General features: G+C 32.5%; 2 protein-coding genes across 2 annotated transcripts; both read left to right on the top strand.

Annotated features, from left to right (window-relative positions):
• Positions 1-848: 848 nt before the first annotated feature.
• Positions 849-8038, top strand: HELRODRAFT_119925 (hypothetical protein; the record flags this gene model as incomplete). Its single annotated transcript, XM_009025254.1, has 12 exons — positions 849-941; positions 1036-1319; positions 1578-1723; positions 1795-1954; positions 4129-4203; positions 4620-4746; positions 4924-5043; positions 5340-5732; positions 6166-6225; positions 6464-6624; positions 6802-6992; positions 7905-8038. Coding segments are annotated over 12 exons (1944 nt in total), but the record flags the coding sequence as incomplete, so codon positions are not given.
• A 3012-nt stretch (positions 8039-11050) lies between these two features.
• On the top strand, positions 11051-18791 carry HELRODRAFT_185844 (hypothetical protein). Its single transcript, XM_009025253.1, has 17 exons — positions 11051-11083; positions 12709-12792; positions 13435-13509; positions 13653-13880; positions 14319-14410; positions 14619-14709; positions 14833-14958; positions 15077-15191; positions 15392-15522; positions 15857-15963; positions 16096-16199; positions 16299-16376; positions 16485-16561; positions 16676-16765; positions 17069-17260; positions 17511-18106; positions 18135-18791. Exons 1-16 carry the CDS (start codon positions 11069-11071, stop codon positions 17559-17561), a joined length of 1656 nt encoding a protein of 551 aa, XP_009023501.1. The 5' UTR covers positions 11051-11068; the 3' UTR covers positions 17562-18106; positions 18135-18791.
• The last annotated feature ends 36 nt before the right edge of the window (positions 18792-18827 follow it).

Here is an 18827-nt window from a genome sequence, read left to right as displayed (position 1 = left end):
TTTGATTTGAATTCCTATACACTAATTTACATGCAAATATATATGAATATATAAATGCACGAAAATATATAATGTATTAAAAAATGTTCTCATTTTTATTTATATTTATTAATTACTTTAATTTTTTTGTTTATTTTTAAAAAATTTAACAAAAAATTTAATTTATATTTGAATGATTAATTAATTATTATATTATTAACTTACCTCAAACAATCAGCGATCAGTTTACAATTTACGTTTGCATTTTATTTATTTATTCAACTTTTTTATTCACAATGTGAACAGTTATTATTCATTCTTATAAAAATCTGCTGGGAGAAAGATTAATAATTATTAAATAATTAAAAACAATTTTATTAATTATACTAATGTTTGGTTTTGTTTGATTTGATGTTGATCACTGCTGCTATTGTGCTATTATAATTTTTATAAGAAGTTTCATTCTTTATGATAAAAATTATAAATACATGAACTTTAAACGTCGCTACGGATTATTATTTTTAATAATCATTGCTCTGATTGGCTTATTATCTCCTATTTTTCGACATCCTCGGGCTAAAAATAGTGCATCTGAGTTGCCTGCTGATCGGGGGCAGTGGGGCTCCATGCCAGCTGTCAATCAACCTGTAAACTTATACAATCCCCATGATGGTAGTTCAATTGTTTCTGGGTTTTCTTCATCAACTTCACATAAACATATTTTGTACGACGATTTCCATGACTTTGTAAATATATTTGATGTCTTTGGGTCCGGTAATTACACAGATAGTAGATCTAGCGTCAATTTTTTTAAAGTTTCTCGATCTGAGATTGTTCATGACAATGCTAATGGCTATCTACAGTTCCACAAATGCCGAATGCATAACTGTTTTGACACATCCATATGTCTAAAAAATGGATTCAAGGTCTACATCTACCCAGTTGAGTCATACGAGAAAGAGGTAGGTTTGGATTTATTTAAAAAAAATTTTACAATTAAATTTTATTTTGGAAATTTACAAATTAAAATCCCATACCCCAAACACATCCCTACAGATCTCAAGCACCTACAGAGAGATCCTGTCGTCGATTAGGCGATCGAGGTACTTCACATCAGACCCGAGTGCGGCCTGCCTCTTTATCCTTTCCCTCGACACACTCGATAGAGACCCGCTGAGTAAATCCTTCGTGAAGGGACTCAGGGGGAAGTTAAATCATTTGAAATACTGGCGACACGGCATCAACCATCTTATATTCAATTTATACTCGGGGACCTGGCCTGATTACAAGGAGATGGATATAGGCTTTGATGTCGGCATGGCCATGATTGCCAAAACAAGGTTTGGAGTATATGCATCTGTCTATATATATATATATATATATATATATATATATATATATATATATATATATATATATATATGTGTGTGTGTGTGTGTGTGTATGTGTGTGCGTGTGTGCGTGCGTGCGTTATGATTCTAGATTCTGGTTATTTATGTTATCATCATTACTATGCATGTATGTATGTATGTATAAATGAGTGTATGTGTGTGTGTGTGTATACGCTTGAATACACACAAAAATATACACCCAAACAGCCTTTCCCAACAGCATTTCAGACCAAACTTCGACATTTCCTTTCCACTATTTCATCCAGAGCATAGCTACCGAGGTGGCGAATTAGGACTCGTTCAGTCTACGGGGAATCTGGCCGGCGGTCGATCTTTTATTCTTGTTTTCAAAGGTCTGTTTGTTGTTATTGTTGTTATCATTGTTGTTGTTGTTTTATTTTGTGTTATCGAAACGAAAATCCAGGCAAGAGGTATTTATCAGGAATCGGATCAGAGACGAGGAACTTCCTCTACCATCTGAACAACAATAGAGATATTATCCTACTAACTACATGCAAGCATGGAAAGGATTGGAAGACTCTTAAAGATGACAGATGTGAGGTTGACAATAGAGATTACGACAAGTTAGTGTGTGTGTGCTTTTGTGTGTGTTTGTGTGTGTGTATTTCTGTACGTGTGATTGGATGATTAAGAAGGATGGAGGAGTTCTGAAATGTACACGTACACACACATGCACGCACGCGTGTAAACAAACAAACACACACATACATACGGACACATACACTGGCTAATCCTTCTTTTAAGACCTCTTATGAAAAGGTGGAGATTAATTTTGAGCGCCAAGTTAATAGAATGAGAAGTTGGAGAGAGAGAGAGAGAGAGAGAGAGAGAGAGAGAGAGAGAGAGAGAGAAAGAACTAGAAAAAAAATAAACAGAGCTAGAAAGAGAGAGACGGGGGAATGATTGAGAGAATGAATTATAAAGAAAATAGCATGAATTTATATATCACTGGGATAGATTGACGGAAATAAGTGAGAATTATATTAAAAGAGAGAAAGAGAGGAGGGGGGAGTGTGAGAAAGAATGATTGAAAGCGAAAGAGAGAGAAAGATAGAAAGAGAGTCCAAAAGAGTGGGAAAAATTGTTTCATCTCATTTTTGAGTTAATATTTATAGAAAACTTGTATATTAAAAAAAGTTTAAGCCACATTTTTCAATGACACTTGATGGATATGTGAGAATGAGGGAAAGAGAGAGAGAGAGAGAGGAGAGAGTGTGAGAGAAAAAGAAAGAGTGAAAATTGAAAAATATGCCTGCACATTTTCATTTTCTTAAACATTTTAATCAACTCTCACAATGTTATTTCCGTATGCTCTCTACATGCTACTTACTACAAAATTTATTTAAGCGCTTGTGTGTGTGTGCGTGCGCGTGTGCGAATCTAGATTCTGGTTATTTATGTTATCATCATTACTATTGCCATTGTTTATCTCATCTGTTTATCGTTATTGTTACTACTACCACTACTTCTACTGCTACTGCTGCTGCTGCTACTACTACTACTACTGCTGCTGCTACTACTACTACTACTACTACTACTACTACCACCACCACCACTACTTCTACTACTACTACTACTACCACTACTTCTACTACTACTACTACTACCACTACTACTACTGCTGCTGCTGCTATTACTATTACTATTACTACTACTACTACTATTACTGCTACTACTACTGCTACTACTATTACTGCTACTACTACTACTACTACTAACACTATCAAAGAGTTATAGGCTCTATTATTATCAAGCGCAACCCACTTGTTATCAAATAAGCAAATTAAGGGTTGGCGCTGCAGTTATGATAGTAGTAGTTATAAATAATAATAATAATAACAATAATGATAATAATAATAACAAATAATAATGAATAATAATAATAATAACAACAAATTATAATAACTAATGATAATAATAAATGGTATAATTGAGTTTGAGTGAATATTAATAATCAACATATTAACGATCTAGGCGTGTATTACATTTACGGTGAAATAAAACTATGTCAAGGAAGAACGTTTCGTTGAATGACTGAATGAAAGGATGAATGAGTGAGTGAGTGAGTTAATGAGTGAGTGAGTTAATGAGTGAGTGAGTTAATGAGTGAGTGAGTTAATGATTGAATAGATCAGCATGAATGAGTTATGAGCGAATGAATGAGTTAATGTAGCCACTCTGAAAGGAAATGGTGTCAAAGATTTGTTGAGTGTATGAATGAATGAACGAACCAACGGACGAATACGAACGAATGAACGAACGAATGAACGAACGAATGAATGGATGGATTTAAAAAGTCATAACTACATTAGCCTAGCATGCATTTTATAATTTATTTTTACGAACTCAGCTTGTGTGTATTTCTGTTAGTTAGTATGTTCGTTAATTGTAAAGACACAATAAATGTGATGCGATGACAACACAAACAACAGCAAAACAGAAACAACAACAATAACAACAACAACATCAATAATAATAATGATAACAATAACAACAACAACATCAAAAGTACCGGTTTAAAAAGTTATTTGATACTTTTTCTTCTCTTAACTTTTCTCATTATTAATTTGCACTTGCCACTACTACTACTACTACTACTACTACTACTACTACTACTACTACTACTACTACTACAACTACTACTACCACTACCACTACTATTGCTGCAGCAGTAGTAGTTGGAGTAATGATAATAACAATAATAATGATGATGATGATGTTTTCATAAACTTTGAAGGTGGGACTACAAGGTCTTGCTGAGAAATTCGACCTTCTGTTTGGTGCCTAGGGGTCGTAGATTGGGGTCGTACAGGTTAGCGTGGTCATGATGATGATGACGACGACGATTATGATGATGATGAGGAAGTTGGGAAAGGAAGATGATGATGATGGTGGTGGTGATTGTGATGATGGCGATGATGACGACGGTGGTAGTTGTGGTGATGACGAAGATGATGATGAGGACGATGGTGATTGTGATGATGATGATGAGGAGGAGGATGATGATGATAGTAATTGTGATGATGACGATGTTGGAGGTGGAGAGAGCGTTCTATGCAGTTCAGTTTCCAATTCAGACTCATTAATTTTGAATGAATGGGTCATTCTGAACATCTCAATTATAATGACAAAGACACTTATAATTATAACAAGATTAATAATAATAATAATAATAATAATAATGGTAATGGTAAGGATAACAATGACGAAATTCACCCGACCAATTAGATTTTTAGAAGCGTTACAGGCCGGCTGCATACCCTTGATTCTGAGCAATGATTGGGTGCTGCCATTTTCGGAAGTCATTGATTGGTCGAGAGCTTTACTATGGGCTGACGAAAGAATGCTGCTACAGGTTTGTTGGTCATACACACACACACACACACACACACACACACACACACACACACACACACACACACACACACATACATACATACATACATACATACATACATACATACACCCAAACACATACACACAAACATACATACACCCATACACATACACACAAACATACATACACACATAGCTGCCTAGTTTAGTCCGTTCAATTGGTACAGAGCGCATACTGCTACTAAGGCAGCAGACACAATTTCTCTGGGACACTTATTTTTCGTCCATAGATAAAATAGTCGCCACAACACTTGAAGTCTGTTTGCTCTTTATTATCTTTGATTGATTGACTGATTGACTGATTGATTGATTTATTGATTTAATGATTTATTGATTTATTAGCTTATTAATTTTATACACGCATATGCTTATTTAAACATACATAGATCTATACAATACACATACGTGCATACATACATACAAACATACACACACACACACATTCCTACAAACACACACACACACACACTCATTTCTACAAACACATACACATCCACACATACATACAGGCGTGCACCTACATACATTGCATACGCACGTACATGCTTGCAGGCCTTAAAAGATCGTATTTTTAAGCAAGATTCTACAAGCCGTACATCTTCAGTTTGGAATTCATTCCCCGGTGGTCTGGTACATCTCCCTGAATATTCACAATCTTTGGCTAGTTATCCTTTCTATTCGGTGTCTTCTGATTCATCCTTACCATCTTCATCTTATCCTTTGTCTGTCGGTCGGAATCCAGTTCCTAATTCTAGGGACAGTAATAACAAAAACAATAAATATAATAATGGATCATCATTATCACCATCGTCGTCGTTGTCTTCATCACCATCATTTCTTCCTAATCGTCGTAAGGCTAGGAAGTTCGAGGCCGTTATATTGGCGGGCGAGAAATCGCTGCCATTTTCGCAGAAGTCTTTCGTGTACAGCTTGTTAAGAATCGTCGTCAGGTGTCAGGGTATTAGAAAGGTTAATTTGATTGGTTGGTTGGTTGGTTGGTTGGTTGGCTGGCTGGCTGGTTGATTGGTTGGCCGGTTGGTTGGTTGGTTGGTTGGTTGGTTTCATTCATCCATTTCCTCATTCTTTCATTCAATTAGATAACCGTCCTCTGGCAGCTGGAGACACTACCTCATCATAACTGGGTCAGATCGTCGACGCCAATCATTCATAGGCTCGTTAATAAGGTCAAGTTAATAATAACAATAATAATAAATAAATAATAGCAATAATAATCATAAGGATGATAGTAAATAATTAATTATTATTATTATTACAGACTTCGGATAGGTTTATATTTGACATTGATGACAACAACAGTAATAATAATCATAATAATAATTATAACGATGATGATGAAGAAGATGGGGGTGGTGATGAGGATGATGACGGGGGCGGTTTGTTAACATTAAATGAAGATGTCATCATTACCACTGATGAGGTTGGAGAAGTATTTTCAATCATTCTTTCACTCATTCATTCATTCATTCATTCATTCATTCATTCATTCATCTTTCAATCAATCATTCAATCAATTGGTCAATTGGATAAGTATTTCATTCATTTATTCTTTAATCAATCAACAATCAATCTATCAGTTTGTTGTCGGTTATTCAATTAATTTACCGAGCCGACCAATCATTCGTGTGACTAATTAATTAACCGACCAATCATTGAAGATTGATTTCGCCAATCACGTGTGGTCCCAGCATCGCTCGCAGCTGATTGGCTACAGCGAGAGGAATCATTTCTGGAATTCCGCGCACCTGGCCTATCAGCTCACTTCAAAATCGACCAATGAATATTCAGTAATTAAGTTACAATCTGCCTTCTATCATAGGTATTGATGAATGAGTGAATTGATGAATGAGTGAATTGATGAATGAATGAATGGCAGATAGATGGTTGAATGAATGAATCAGGATTGGATGAATAGTGGATTCATTCATTCATTCTCATTCATTCATTCATTCATTCATTCACTCACCAATTCATTCCTTCAATCGCCCAACAACAGGTACTACAATCGTCTCTACACGACGTTCATCCATCAAGTTGCTAATTATACCATCCAATCGGAGGAGCCCTTCTGCAGAGATATATTCATGAATGCCTTAATTAGTCACGTGTCCAAGCGACCGCCAATCAAATTGGGCCGACGCCGACCAATAGCAACTCGTGTATTAAATCATGCTAAACAACCTCATAGTAATAATAATAATAATGATAATGATAATAATAATAATAATTATAGATATAACAATGATAAAAATAACAATGTGCATTCGGTTAAATACAACAATGATAATAGTAATAATATTTATAACCAAAAAATTATGAATGACAATAATAAAAATAATGTATTTATAAACAACAACAATAATAATAATAATAAATATGACGTCATGAGAATGTACGAAGCCATGCACAAAAATTTCTGGGGCAGCTCTCTCATTGGCTATCAGCCGGTCAGTAAGGCCACTCGATTTAAAAGAGGCGTGGCCAAAAACGAAATTACCGACAGAAAGTTCAATAATAATAATATTAATAATGATGATGATGATGGTGATGTTGTTGGTGGTGCTGATAACTATAACGGCTTCGATGATGATGATGATGATGATTTTGGCGCTAATCACCATCATCATCATCACCGCCATGTTTATCCAAGGCGCGAATTGATGTCTATTGGTGGCGATGATAATGATATTGATAATAATAATAATAATAATAATAAAAACAATAATAATAATAATAATAATAATAGCAACCAAGAGCGCGTTGTTAATAATAATAATAATAATAATAATAATAATAATGATGACGATGATGAAAATAATATATCAGATAATAACGTTGATAATAATAATAACAATATTATTAACAATAATAACAATAGCGATAATGCCGATGATGATTTTGACATTGCTAATAACAACAACAATAACCACGACTACAATAACCACAACAATAACATTAACCACATCAACAACAATAATCACAACAACCACAACAATAATGATGACGATAATATTTATACCCTGAAACGTGGAAAACCAAATTACGTTAAAAATAACGCCATCTATAATAATTATAATAATAATTTTAACTATAATAAAGTCGGTAAGATAAGATGCTTCCAATTGGCTGAATCTATATTCGGCTATTCTCCATTCAAGAGATCCGTGACTCGGCTTGACCCAATTTTTCATCTTGACCTAGTTTCCAGTTTCCGGAAGAAATATTTAAATGTTTATTGAGTGAATGAATGATTGAATGAATGATTAAATGAATGATTGAATGGGTGCTTGTGATTGGTTAACCAAATGAATGGGAGGTTTGATGCGTTATGAATGAAAAAACTTTTGAATGCATGATGAATTGTGAATTGTGATCATCATTGTGAATGCATGAATGATTGATAGATTAGATTAGCAATAAAAAAAAGAATGCGTTAATGGGCGAATGAGTGAACGAATGAAAATTGAAATAAACGAGTGAAAATTGAAATGAGCAAGCAAATGAATCCACGAATGAATTATTGATTGATTTTCCTTCTGTAAACAGTCCCAAAGTAACCAACTTGTATAAACACACAAACAAACACACATACGCACACAGACAAACTAACAAACACACAGCGCACACACACATAGTCTCCGTTTTTTCCAGTATTATTGTTGTTATATTACGTTATTACACCGATATTATTTACCAAATTGTAACTAATATATATATATATATATGTGTGTGTGTGTGTGTGTGTTTGTGTGTGTGTTTATGTGTTTGTGTGTGTGTATATATATGTATAGCCTTATGATAAGTAGCTTGTATAAAGGTTGTAGTTTATCTATCTATTTTTTATTTATGTTTTTTTTGTTTAGTTCGAAGAATTTCATCTGTGTTCATTTCAATCTGAAATTTAATCAATTTAATATCATAATATTCAATGTATAGATCGTTAACAATTGTATTTGAGTACATTATCTAATATTAATACACTTGTATATATACACACACACGTGTACACACACACACACACACGAGTACTCACACACACACACACACACACACACACATCTTAATGCATTCATATATATATATATATACACACACTGGGGTTCAGACTGTTGTATTTCATAAATTCACGGACTAGAAACATTACAGATGACTTTAATGCATTGTTTAGAGAATTAGAAGACATATTTTTTAATAACTGTGTTAATAACTTAATAACTATTCTAATAACTTAATAAATAAATAAATAAATAAATATATATATATATATAAATATATATATACATGTTTTATCAGGGGCGTCATTTCAGATTTTGGTTGGGGGGGGCGAACTTATGTGGTCTATAACTTAGCATGTAACATATATATGTATATATATATAACTCCCGATTATTATCTAACTCCCGATAGTTAGTTAGGAGTTAGGTATATATATATATATATATATATATATATATATATATATATATATATATATATATATATATATATTATTAATAAAGATCACCGCGTTTCTTACAGTACTCAATCTATAATGATAGTTTCTCGATTCCTCGAATAGTTCTCCGATCTACCAAGCTTAACTTGTTAATGCTATTAACAAAATTCCTATTTACAGAAGATGCCATTATCTACATGTATGCATACAGTACTATTTCGACTACCTAGTCTCGTCAGTGCAACATTGTAATAAATTTTACATTTTTAAAGTTTTTAAAATTTCAAAATTTTTAAAGTTTTAAAATTACTAAATTATATATCCTATATATATCCTTTTTACAAAGAATTTAAAATTAACACTTTTATAATTTATAATTTTAATATTTTATAATTTTTCTTGGGGCAACTGCCTCCCCCCAAATGACGCCTCTGTGTTTTATAGGATGTATTATGCTAACTATATCACAATTTTATCATGTTTTTTTGCTCCGTGACAATGTCCTGCGTGTCCCCTCTTACTTAGTATTGTGATGTTTCCCTATCATTAATACTTACTTACGCATCTCGTTATGTATCGTTTTTTTTGTTGGTTTTATTTTCACCCATACTCTCGTTCTATCTTACAAATAAATAGTTTCAGTGTATTTTTATCCTAGAAAGGTTTTTAGAAAAAATTTTTTTTGATGACCCGACTCTGGAAGTTTTAAACTTTTGAGGAATTTTTATTACTCTTTTGTTATGAAAATCTTTTTTAATTAAAGGTCGTCTCTTCAGATAGTTTATGCGTAGCGATACACGCAATCTGTTTAAATACTGAAAATAATTGCTAAATAATAAAATGAGTAAGGTTCTTAATAACTCTCTTTCTTCGTGTTTTTCGACATAAATATATAATAATTTTACTGAGGAAAACAATTACGCTGACTGATTTTAAGTGTTTTTAACTATTTTTCATTAATATAATAATGTTATTTAAGTAAAGTTATGAAGGAAAATGTTTGCATTTCATTTTTATGTACTCTTTTTGTAAAATAAGTTGAATAATATCAAGTATAATAATAATAATTATTATTATTATTATTATAACAATAATAATCATAATCATAGAATCATGTGATTGAGCGTTGTTGACATTTTATTTTTCTATAATATTTGGTCGAATGATTGCTTGTTCTCTGTATATTTTGAATTATCTCAAAATACGCTAAATATGTCTGTTTGGCTGGGTGCTTGTTTTCTATATATTTAAACTAAATTAAATCAATCAATTAATTGAATAATTATACTTATGTATTGTTTGTGTTTGCTTGTCATGTGTGTAGGTATGTGTTTGTCTATGTAAATAGGATCATCGTTGCTGTGTGTGTGCTTGTGTATGTATGTATGTATGTTTGTATGTATGTTTAACCATATTCAAAAGCTGTCGCATGATTGAATGTATGTGTATTTTCTGCTTATATTTTGTTTAATATACGTATATTCATATTAAGTTGAACGAAATGTAGTTTAATTGTCAAAAAACTATTTTATTCATTTTTTTATTTATTTTTAACAAACAAAATAAATGATTATTCCTGATTTGGTGTGTTTGTCATTAAAGAGAGTAACATTTTTATTAGAAACGAATTGAATTATCTGTAAGGATTGTCGTCTAGTCAAATCGATTGCGGAATATATGATCATAGCTCTTAATAAACTGACATGTTTAATACTTAAATCTCCTTTTAGTAATAGTTTTAAATTACCCATCCATCCCTAGTTTTATATATATACATATATATGTATATTTCAATGTATATGGTATTATAGTCACGACGATTTTTGCTATGGCGAAAGCTCAGGTTGGTTTGTTGTTTAAATTTTGCTTTTTACATAAAAATTTCATAATTTTTCCGATTAGAATTATTTATTTATTAATTATTATATAAAAAATTATTTTATTTATTAAAAATGGTGTAAAAATTCTTTTTTTTTTCTCCGTTCTGGTTATTTCGCACTTTTTTCTAGATTCCTTCCTTATCTTTTTTCTGCAAAAATGGGTTTTGTTTGTTTTGGTCCTCTTAGCTTTCATTGTCATTATTTCTTTTTGTTTTTTTTTTGTTATTATTATTGTTTGATGATCATCCTCATTATCTATCAAAAAGATGTTCATTTGGTTTGGTTAGTTTCAATTAAAAATTGAAATTCAGAGTAACATTGATTGATTTGGTTTTGATTGATGTTGTTTATTATATAAAAAAAAATTAGACTAGCTAGATAGATAGGTAGGTTTATTTCATTTCAGGCTCTGAGATTGATTGGATGACAGATTTTTAGAAGAACTTGCTTATGTTTGTATGTTTGTTTGTATATTTTTTTGTTTATCTTCCTTGTTAAACTTAACTACTTACTTGTCCTTATACTACTATAAATAACTATACATACTATATGGAATAAATACAATACATTGGTCATAGACAAAGAGTACCTCTTCTTTAGTTCATATTAGTAGTACTTGTATATGTATAGTATAGGATTGCAAATTATCTCACTTGACTTTTACTGCATACATACATATGTATAATTTATGTGTACACAATACATACCTACATACATACACACACATACATACTCACACACAGGCATACATTACATACGTACACAACACACATTTAAAATTCTACAGATAGCTTAAGACAAAGCAGGCATATCAATAATAATCATTTCATCATCATCATTTTGTTAACTTACAATGACTAAATAATGTACATAGAAATTTTAACACTCAAAAAATACACACATATGCATATAATGATTACACATATTCTGTTTGTTTGTATGTGTGGGTAGGTTTGTTTGTTTGTATGTATGTATGTATGTGTGTGTGTGTGTGTGTGTGTGTGAAGTATTACTGTTTGTTTGTTTGTCTGTCTGTTTGTTTGTTTGTATATGTGTGTGTGTATGAATAAAGGATTGTTTGTTTGTTTTTGTTAAATTCAATTCATCCATGAATCAACATCTTGTTCCTATTATTATATTAGAAGGAATTTTTTAATTAGCTACAAGAGTTTATACCTTACACACACACACACACACACACACACACACACACACACATACATTCATACATATATACACAAAATACTCAAGGATATTACTAACATATTAATGTTTCTTATATACTACAACAGTTTATAAAACAGTAATATTGTTAGTAAATAATTAAGAATAACTATTTCTTCTCTCTCTCTCTTTATATACAAACACACCCACTTTTTATTGATTGATTGGTTTAGCTTAGCATTCAGTAGTTAGTGCTTACTACTGGAATGTTTGAAATTATCTGATATGTTGGCTTTTTGCTCTAGTTCAACTGAGAAGATTGTTAATTTCTCTGTTTTTGTTATTATTATTGTTGTTGTTTTTATTATTAAATTAATTATTATAATTATTATTAGTTATATTTTATTATCATAATTTGAAACAGGCAAAAGCTCTGTACGATTTTGAAAGCGGGGGCCCCGGTGAGCTGTCGTTCAATGCCGACGACATTTTAACCATACTAAGACAGGTCAGTAAGAATAAATTAACATAAACTAGTCAAATTAACTTAAATTATAGAAAATTTGTATAAATTTTCATTCAACTTACATAAAGTTTGCATATATTAAAATGATATGTGTGTGTGCGCGCGTGTGTTTGGGTTTGTTTATATTGTTGTTATTGGTTATGCAGATGATGATGTTGTAGTAGATGGTAAGGATGTTGTTGTTTTTGGAAGCAATTATTGTTGGTTAATTGTTGAATCATTTTTTTTAGTATAGCTATTTCAGACCCTCACAGCAGTGATAATCTTTTCATATTTAAACAGCTTTCATTAATTTACTATGTGACACATCTTAAGGCAGATTTGACTTATTCATTAATGAGTTAGTGTACACACGTACACACACACTCACACACACATACTCAGAGAAAAAGAGACACACATATGTATCTATTGTTCAATCAATTGTTTGATCAATTGTTCATTAGATAAGATTTATACATATATATATGTGTGTGTTTTTATGTGTGTTTTTACATACACACATATGTATGTATCTATTGTTATCAATTGTTCAATCAATTGTTCACTAGATAAGATTTATGTGTGTGTTTTTATGTGTTTTGTGTGTGTGTGTACACTAACTAATTAGCATAATTTATTCAGGATGTGGGCGCAGGCTGGTGGGAAGCGATCAACAACAGGGGTGAAACTGGTCTCGTGCCTCAATCTTATTTCGATGTCGGTTTAAAATTTTTGATGTTTGTCTTTTTCAGTTTATTCCACTGTTTTATTAATAATTCGATTGAGTGACTGGCTGATAGATAGATAGATTCATTCATTGACTGATTGTATCACGGATTGACCGACTGATTGATTGACAGGTCATATCATACAAAGAGCCAACCATGCCTCCTCCTCTGCCTCCAGCCAATACAAAACCAACCTGGGGAGGCGTGGCCACAAAGCCAAATCGACCAATCACATCGCAGCACAGTTTGCACCCCCCACAGCAGCAGCAAATACAACAACAATCGCAGATTAATAATGCTCAAGATGATTATGATGACGATTGGGACGATGATGACGACTCTTCTACTACTACTGAACAAGTCGTTCACTCATTCATTCATTCATTCATTCATTCATTCATTCATTCATTCATTCATTCATTCATTCATTCATTCTTTCATACATTTATCTATCCATACTGCCTTTAGTTACTCATTTATGCCCTCATTTAACTTTCCATTCATTCATTAATTCGTTCGTTCGTTCGTTTGTACATTCATTCATCCATTTGTTCGTTCATTCATTCATTTCTTTCATGCATTTAGTTTTCCTAGGCTTGAAGTTATTCTTTCCCTATATTTCCCACCTCCCAACATGTGTTCAGCGTGTATCACATTCTACATATTTATACTATGCTTTTTACTTTTTATTATTATTGTTGTTATTGATGCTCCTACTGCTATTATTATTATTATTGTCGTTGTTGTTGTTTTTCTTCTTTTTGTTATTGTTATTCTAACTTGGAATAATACGAACAGGAGCAAAACAGTGTTGAAACGAATGGAACGAGGGGTGTGAGAAATTCGGACGACAAGGGCAAGCCCTCGGTCAAAGTTTCCGCCTTTAGTAGGTCAGGTCGAACGCAGACTTTTTGAAATTGGGTCATTTATTTTTAATTGGGTCAAGTAGCGCTTCAAAATTTTGGTTGGTGCTCTTTATGTTTAAGTAAGGAAGGACGTGGTGTGTTTTTGCATTTAAATGAAGAATCAGACTAGTGAATGAATGAATGAATGAACGAATGAATGAATGAAGAAATGAACGAAGAAATGAACGAACAGGTTTTCAAGTTTTGTGAAATCAGGTGGTGAGGCCTACCTTTTCGAGAACCAAAAAGAACTATCAGAGTCAGAAAAAATGTTTGCTGTCATTGTAAGTGATGTTGTTGATGTTTTTGTTGTGTTGTTGCTGTCGTTGTTGTTCCAATACTTTAGCGTCAACTAATTAATTCCATATGGAAACATTTCAATATCCAATGGAAAATTAATCCTCAAGGAAACAATGGATGGTCCAGCCTGGCAATCCTTAGATGTGCCCTACTCATGTTCCATTACGTCCCCAAAAAAAGAGTCTAAATTTCACGGGATCAAAACTTTCATTGCCTACCAACTCACACCTTCCGTTAGTGATTAGATTAGGATCGAATTAGTGTTTTCTGGCCTCCAGTTTTATTGCAATTACAGTTGTTTTATTGTATAATTTATTATTATTCACTCTAATTTTCATCATCCAATCACAGTTCAGCAACATCCAGGTCAGTAGGAGGTACAAGCATTTTGATTGGCTGCAGCAAAGGCTGGTTGTCAAATTTTCGACCATTCCCATACCGCCCTTGCCCGAGAAGCAAATTTCAGGCTAGGAATTATTAATAAATCAATAAATAAGCCTATGAATAAATTAATAAATTTTCTTGTCAATCAGTTGTGATATTCTCAACGATGATGATGTTGTTAGTGAGGATGTGGTTTGTAATTAGGCTGCCGATAATTACGATGAGATCATGCATAAATTAATAAATTAACAATCCCCAATCAACCGACCAATTGAATTGCAGGTAGATTCGAGGAGGATTTTGTGACTCAGCGATTGAGACAACTGCAGATGTGGATCGATCGAATGTGCCAGCACCCCGTCATTGCCAAATCCGAAGTTTTCTTACATTTCCTAACCTGCACTGACGAAAAGGTGGGGGGTCCAGTTATTAGGGAATAGTGATGCGCCTACTGCCAGATTTATAAATGATTTTTTTTAGACTTGTAATTTTGTGGTAACTGTGTTTGTGTTGTTATGTTATATATATATATATATATATATATATATATATATATATATATATATATATATACAAATAGTGAGGGGGTCCAATTATTAGTGTGATTAGGGAATCTTTAGGAATGTTTATGAATTTGTCGACTTACAACAATGTCATATTTGTTTGTTAGATGTATTTTTTTCTTAACTTATTTAAAAAAAAAGAGTTTTTATTCATTTGTATTTATTAATTGTTTTTCCACCAAAGAAATGGAAAATCGGTAAAAGGCAAGCGGAAAAGGATGATTTATGTGGCGCCATGTTTTTCAGAGCTGTCAAAGTACCTCAGTTTCCGTCGCTGGATAGTAAACAGGCGTATGTTCATCTGCTAGTTTGTTCTGTTGGGCTGGTTAATTGATTGATTGATTAATTAATTGATTGATTGATTGATTAATTGTTTGATTTATTGATTGATCGATACTAAAAGCCACATCATCATCGCCACAGAGATATGAGTATTGAGAAATTTGGGAAGTTTGTGAAAAGTCTTGACGATAGTCTCAGGCACCTGACGGCCATATCAGAGAGTAATGTGAAGAAGCATATTGGACGTAAGTGGTATTCATTCTCTCATTCATTCATTCATTCGTTCGTTCGTTCTTTCATTCATTCGATCGTTCATTCATTCATTCATTCATTTTTTTGTTAAGCTTTCAAGAAGGAGTTTCAAAAGCTCGGCGGATCATTCACTGCACTGGCTAAATCATTTGAGTACGACGAGCGGCCAGGTAGCTGCTAATTATTAATTTATAATTATTATTATGATAAATAATTTATAATTATGATAAATAATAATATTAAATAACTATATTTATAATAAATTATGATAATAATAGCCAGTCTAGGCCTGACGAAGGCCATCGAGCATACAGGCCGAACGTATGATGAAATTGGCGAACTTTTTGCTAAGCAGGTTATTATTAGTATTGTTTTGTTGTTGTTGTTATTATTATTATATCATCATCGTCTTTGTCGTCCTCATCACCATCATCATTATTATTATTATTGTTATTGTCATCATCACCAGCCGCAGAACGATATGTTGTATCTGTTGGAAGGTTTGCATTCGTACAAGGGCCTCCTATCCACCGTGCCTGATACACTCATGATACATAAGGTGCTGATGATGATTATGCCGATGGTGGTCGTGGTGATGGCAGTGCTGGTAGTTGTGGTGATGACGATTGTGGTGATGATGATGGCTTCAATTCGCTTGTCTATGCGTCCATTTTTCCATTCGTTCTTTGAATTCAAGACATTTGTTCATCGTTCACTATGATTTTGAGTATCTCTCACGTTCATTCGTTCATTCATTTTACAATCCACGCATTCATTCAATCGTTCAATTAATCACTCATTCATTCATTCATCCTCACAATTCATCAATGCATTCCTTCCGTCATTAATTCAATTCACTCAGTCCGCTCAGACCAAAATACAAGACCAGTCCTCTAAACTGACCTCTGCTGAACTGCAGAAGGTTCAGAATAGGGCTGACGTCATATCGTACGCCATCTTGGCAGACGTCGAACACTTGCAGAGATATCGGGTTCATGATTTCGCTAACTATATGAGGGCGTATCTGGGCGGCCAGATTGAATTCTACAAACAGGTTGGATCGTAGTTGGTTGGTTGGCTGGAGATGATTGGCTGGTTGGTTGGAAATGATTGGCTGATTGGTTGGAGATGATTGGCTGATTGGCTGGAGATGATTGGCTGATTGGTTGGAGATGATTGGCTGATTGGAGATGGTTGGCTGATTGGAGATGGTTGGTTGGGGATGGTCGATTTTTTATATTTATTATTTCTACTTTCATAATTATCATAATTAATTATTATCATCTTTGTCATCATTCAACTAGATAACGCAAAAATTAGAAGAATCGTTAAAGCAATACCCAAATGATACGTGATGGTGACGACGACGACGATGATGGCGGTTATGAGGATGATGATGATGATGGTTATGGTGACAGGCCGTCGTAATAGTGATGAAAGATTTTTTTTGTCCTTTTATTGTGTTTATTACTTACCTATCTATCTATTCATTCATTTATTCAATCATTCATTCATTTATTCAATCATTCATTCATTTATTCAATCATTCATTCATTTATTCAATCATTCATTCACTCATTCAATCATCAGTACTCAACTTTGGTTGTGTAAAAAATTGCAGACAATGACAACTTTTGTTCATTGTTACTAATTATTATTATTATTATTATTTAAATTATGAAGGATATGATAATGATGTTTTGCTTGATGACCTTGTTGAACTTTGACGATTATGATGATGATAACTCAATAATGATGATGATGATTATGATGATGGTGGTGACAATCATTTGTAATCATTGAGATATTTATTCAATCGTTTAGTTCATCCGTTTATTTAAATAGCTTTGATTGATTGATTGATTGATTGATTGATTGATTGATTGATTGATTGATTGATCAATCTATTTAATAATTGTTGTAATTAAATTAATATCAATAATATTTTTTATATAAGTGTTTAATTTATTTATTTATATATATATATATATACGCATACACTTGTTACATTGTTAATTAGCCTTTTAAAACCATATAAAAATGTAATAAGTGAAATATAATTATTGAAAATTTTTAGATATTATCAATTTCGCTACTATATTCTTATTTATTTAAATTAAATTTATTTTAGACACGTCTATGTACATGTCTGTCTGTCTGTCTATGCGTGTCTGTCTGTCTATGTATTACTGCAATGCATATTTTTCTGTAGAGCCGTGTATGTCTCTCAGCAGAGTATGTTTGTCTATGTATGTCTAAGTTTAAGACTATCTGCCTACGCATGTGTATCCGTCTATGTATGTCCGTCTAAAGACTATAATCGTCTGTAGTCTTGTGTATATTAGACTCCTCTATCTGTATGTCTAACTGACTATATGTTTAAGTACGCCTGTCTAATTCTGTTGGTCTATAGTCTGTGTTGGCCTATAGTCTTACTGTCTGTCTGACTCTGTTCATTTATTTTATAACGATTTATTTATTTGTAACTTTTATTTACGCATTTATTTATTAATTATTAAAAATATTATTTTACGTTACATATTTTCCTATGTAAATAATAAAACGTCTATCTGTGTACACTTGAATTGAAAAGTTCCTTCGTTTCAATTGATTGCTGAGTA

This window comes from Helobdella robusta (assembly GCF_000326865.2).
Source record: "Helobdella robusta unplaced genomic scaffold HELROscaffold_40, whole genome shotgun sequence".
NCBI lineage: Eukaryota > Metazoa > Annelida > Clitellata > Rhynchobdellida > Glossiphoniidae > Helobdella > Helobdella robusta.
Note: the sequence above shows the minus strand (reverse complement) of the source record. Positions and strands in the feature narration are given on the sequence as shown.

Excerpts from the sequence above, each read along its gene's own strand:
- HELRODRAFT_185844 (XM_009025253.1), top strand. Across the intron at positions 13,510-13,652 it reads TGCCTCAATCTTATTTCGAT|GTCATATCATACAAAGAGCC; the intron begins GTCGGTTTAAAA and ends ATTGATTGACAG. Across the intron at positions 16,200-16,298 it reads TGTGAAGAAGCATATTGGAC|CTTTCAAGAAGGAGTTTCAA; the intron begins GTAAGTGGTATT and ends TTTTTTGTTAAG.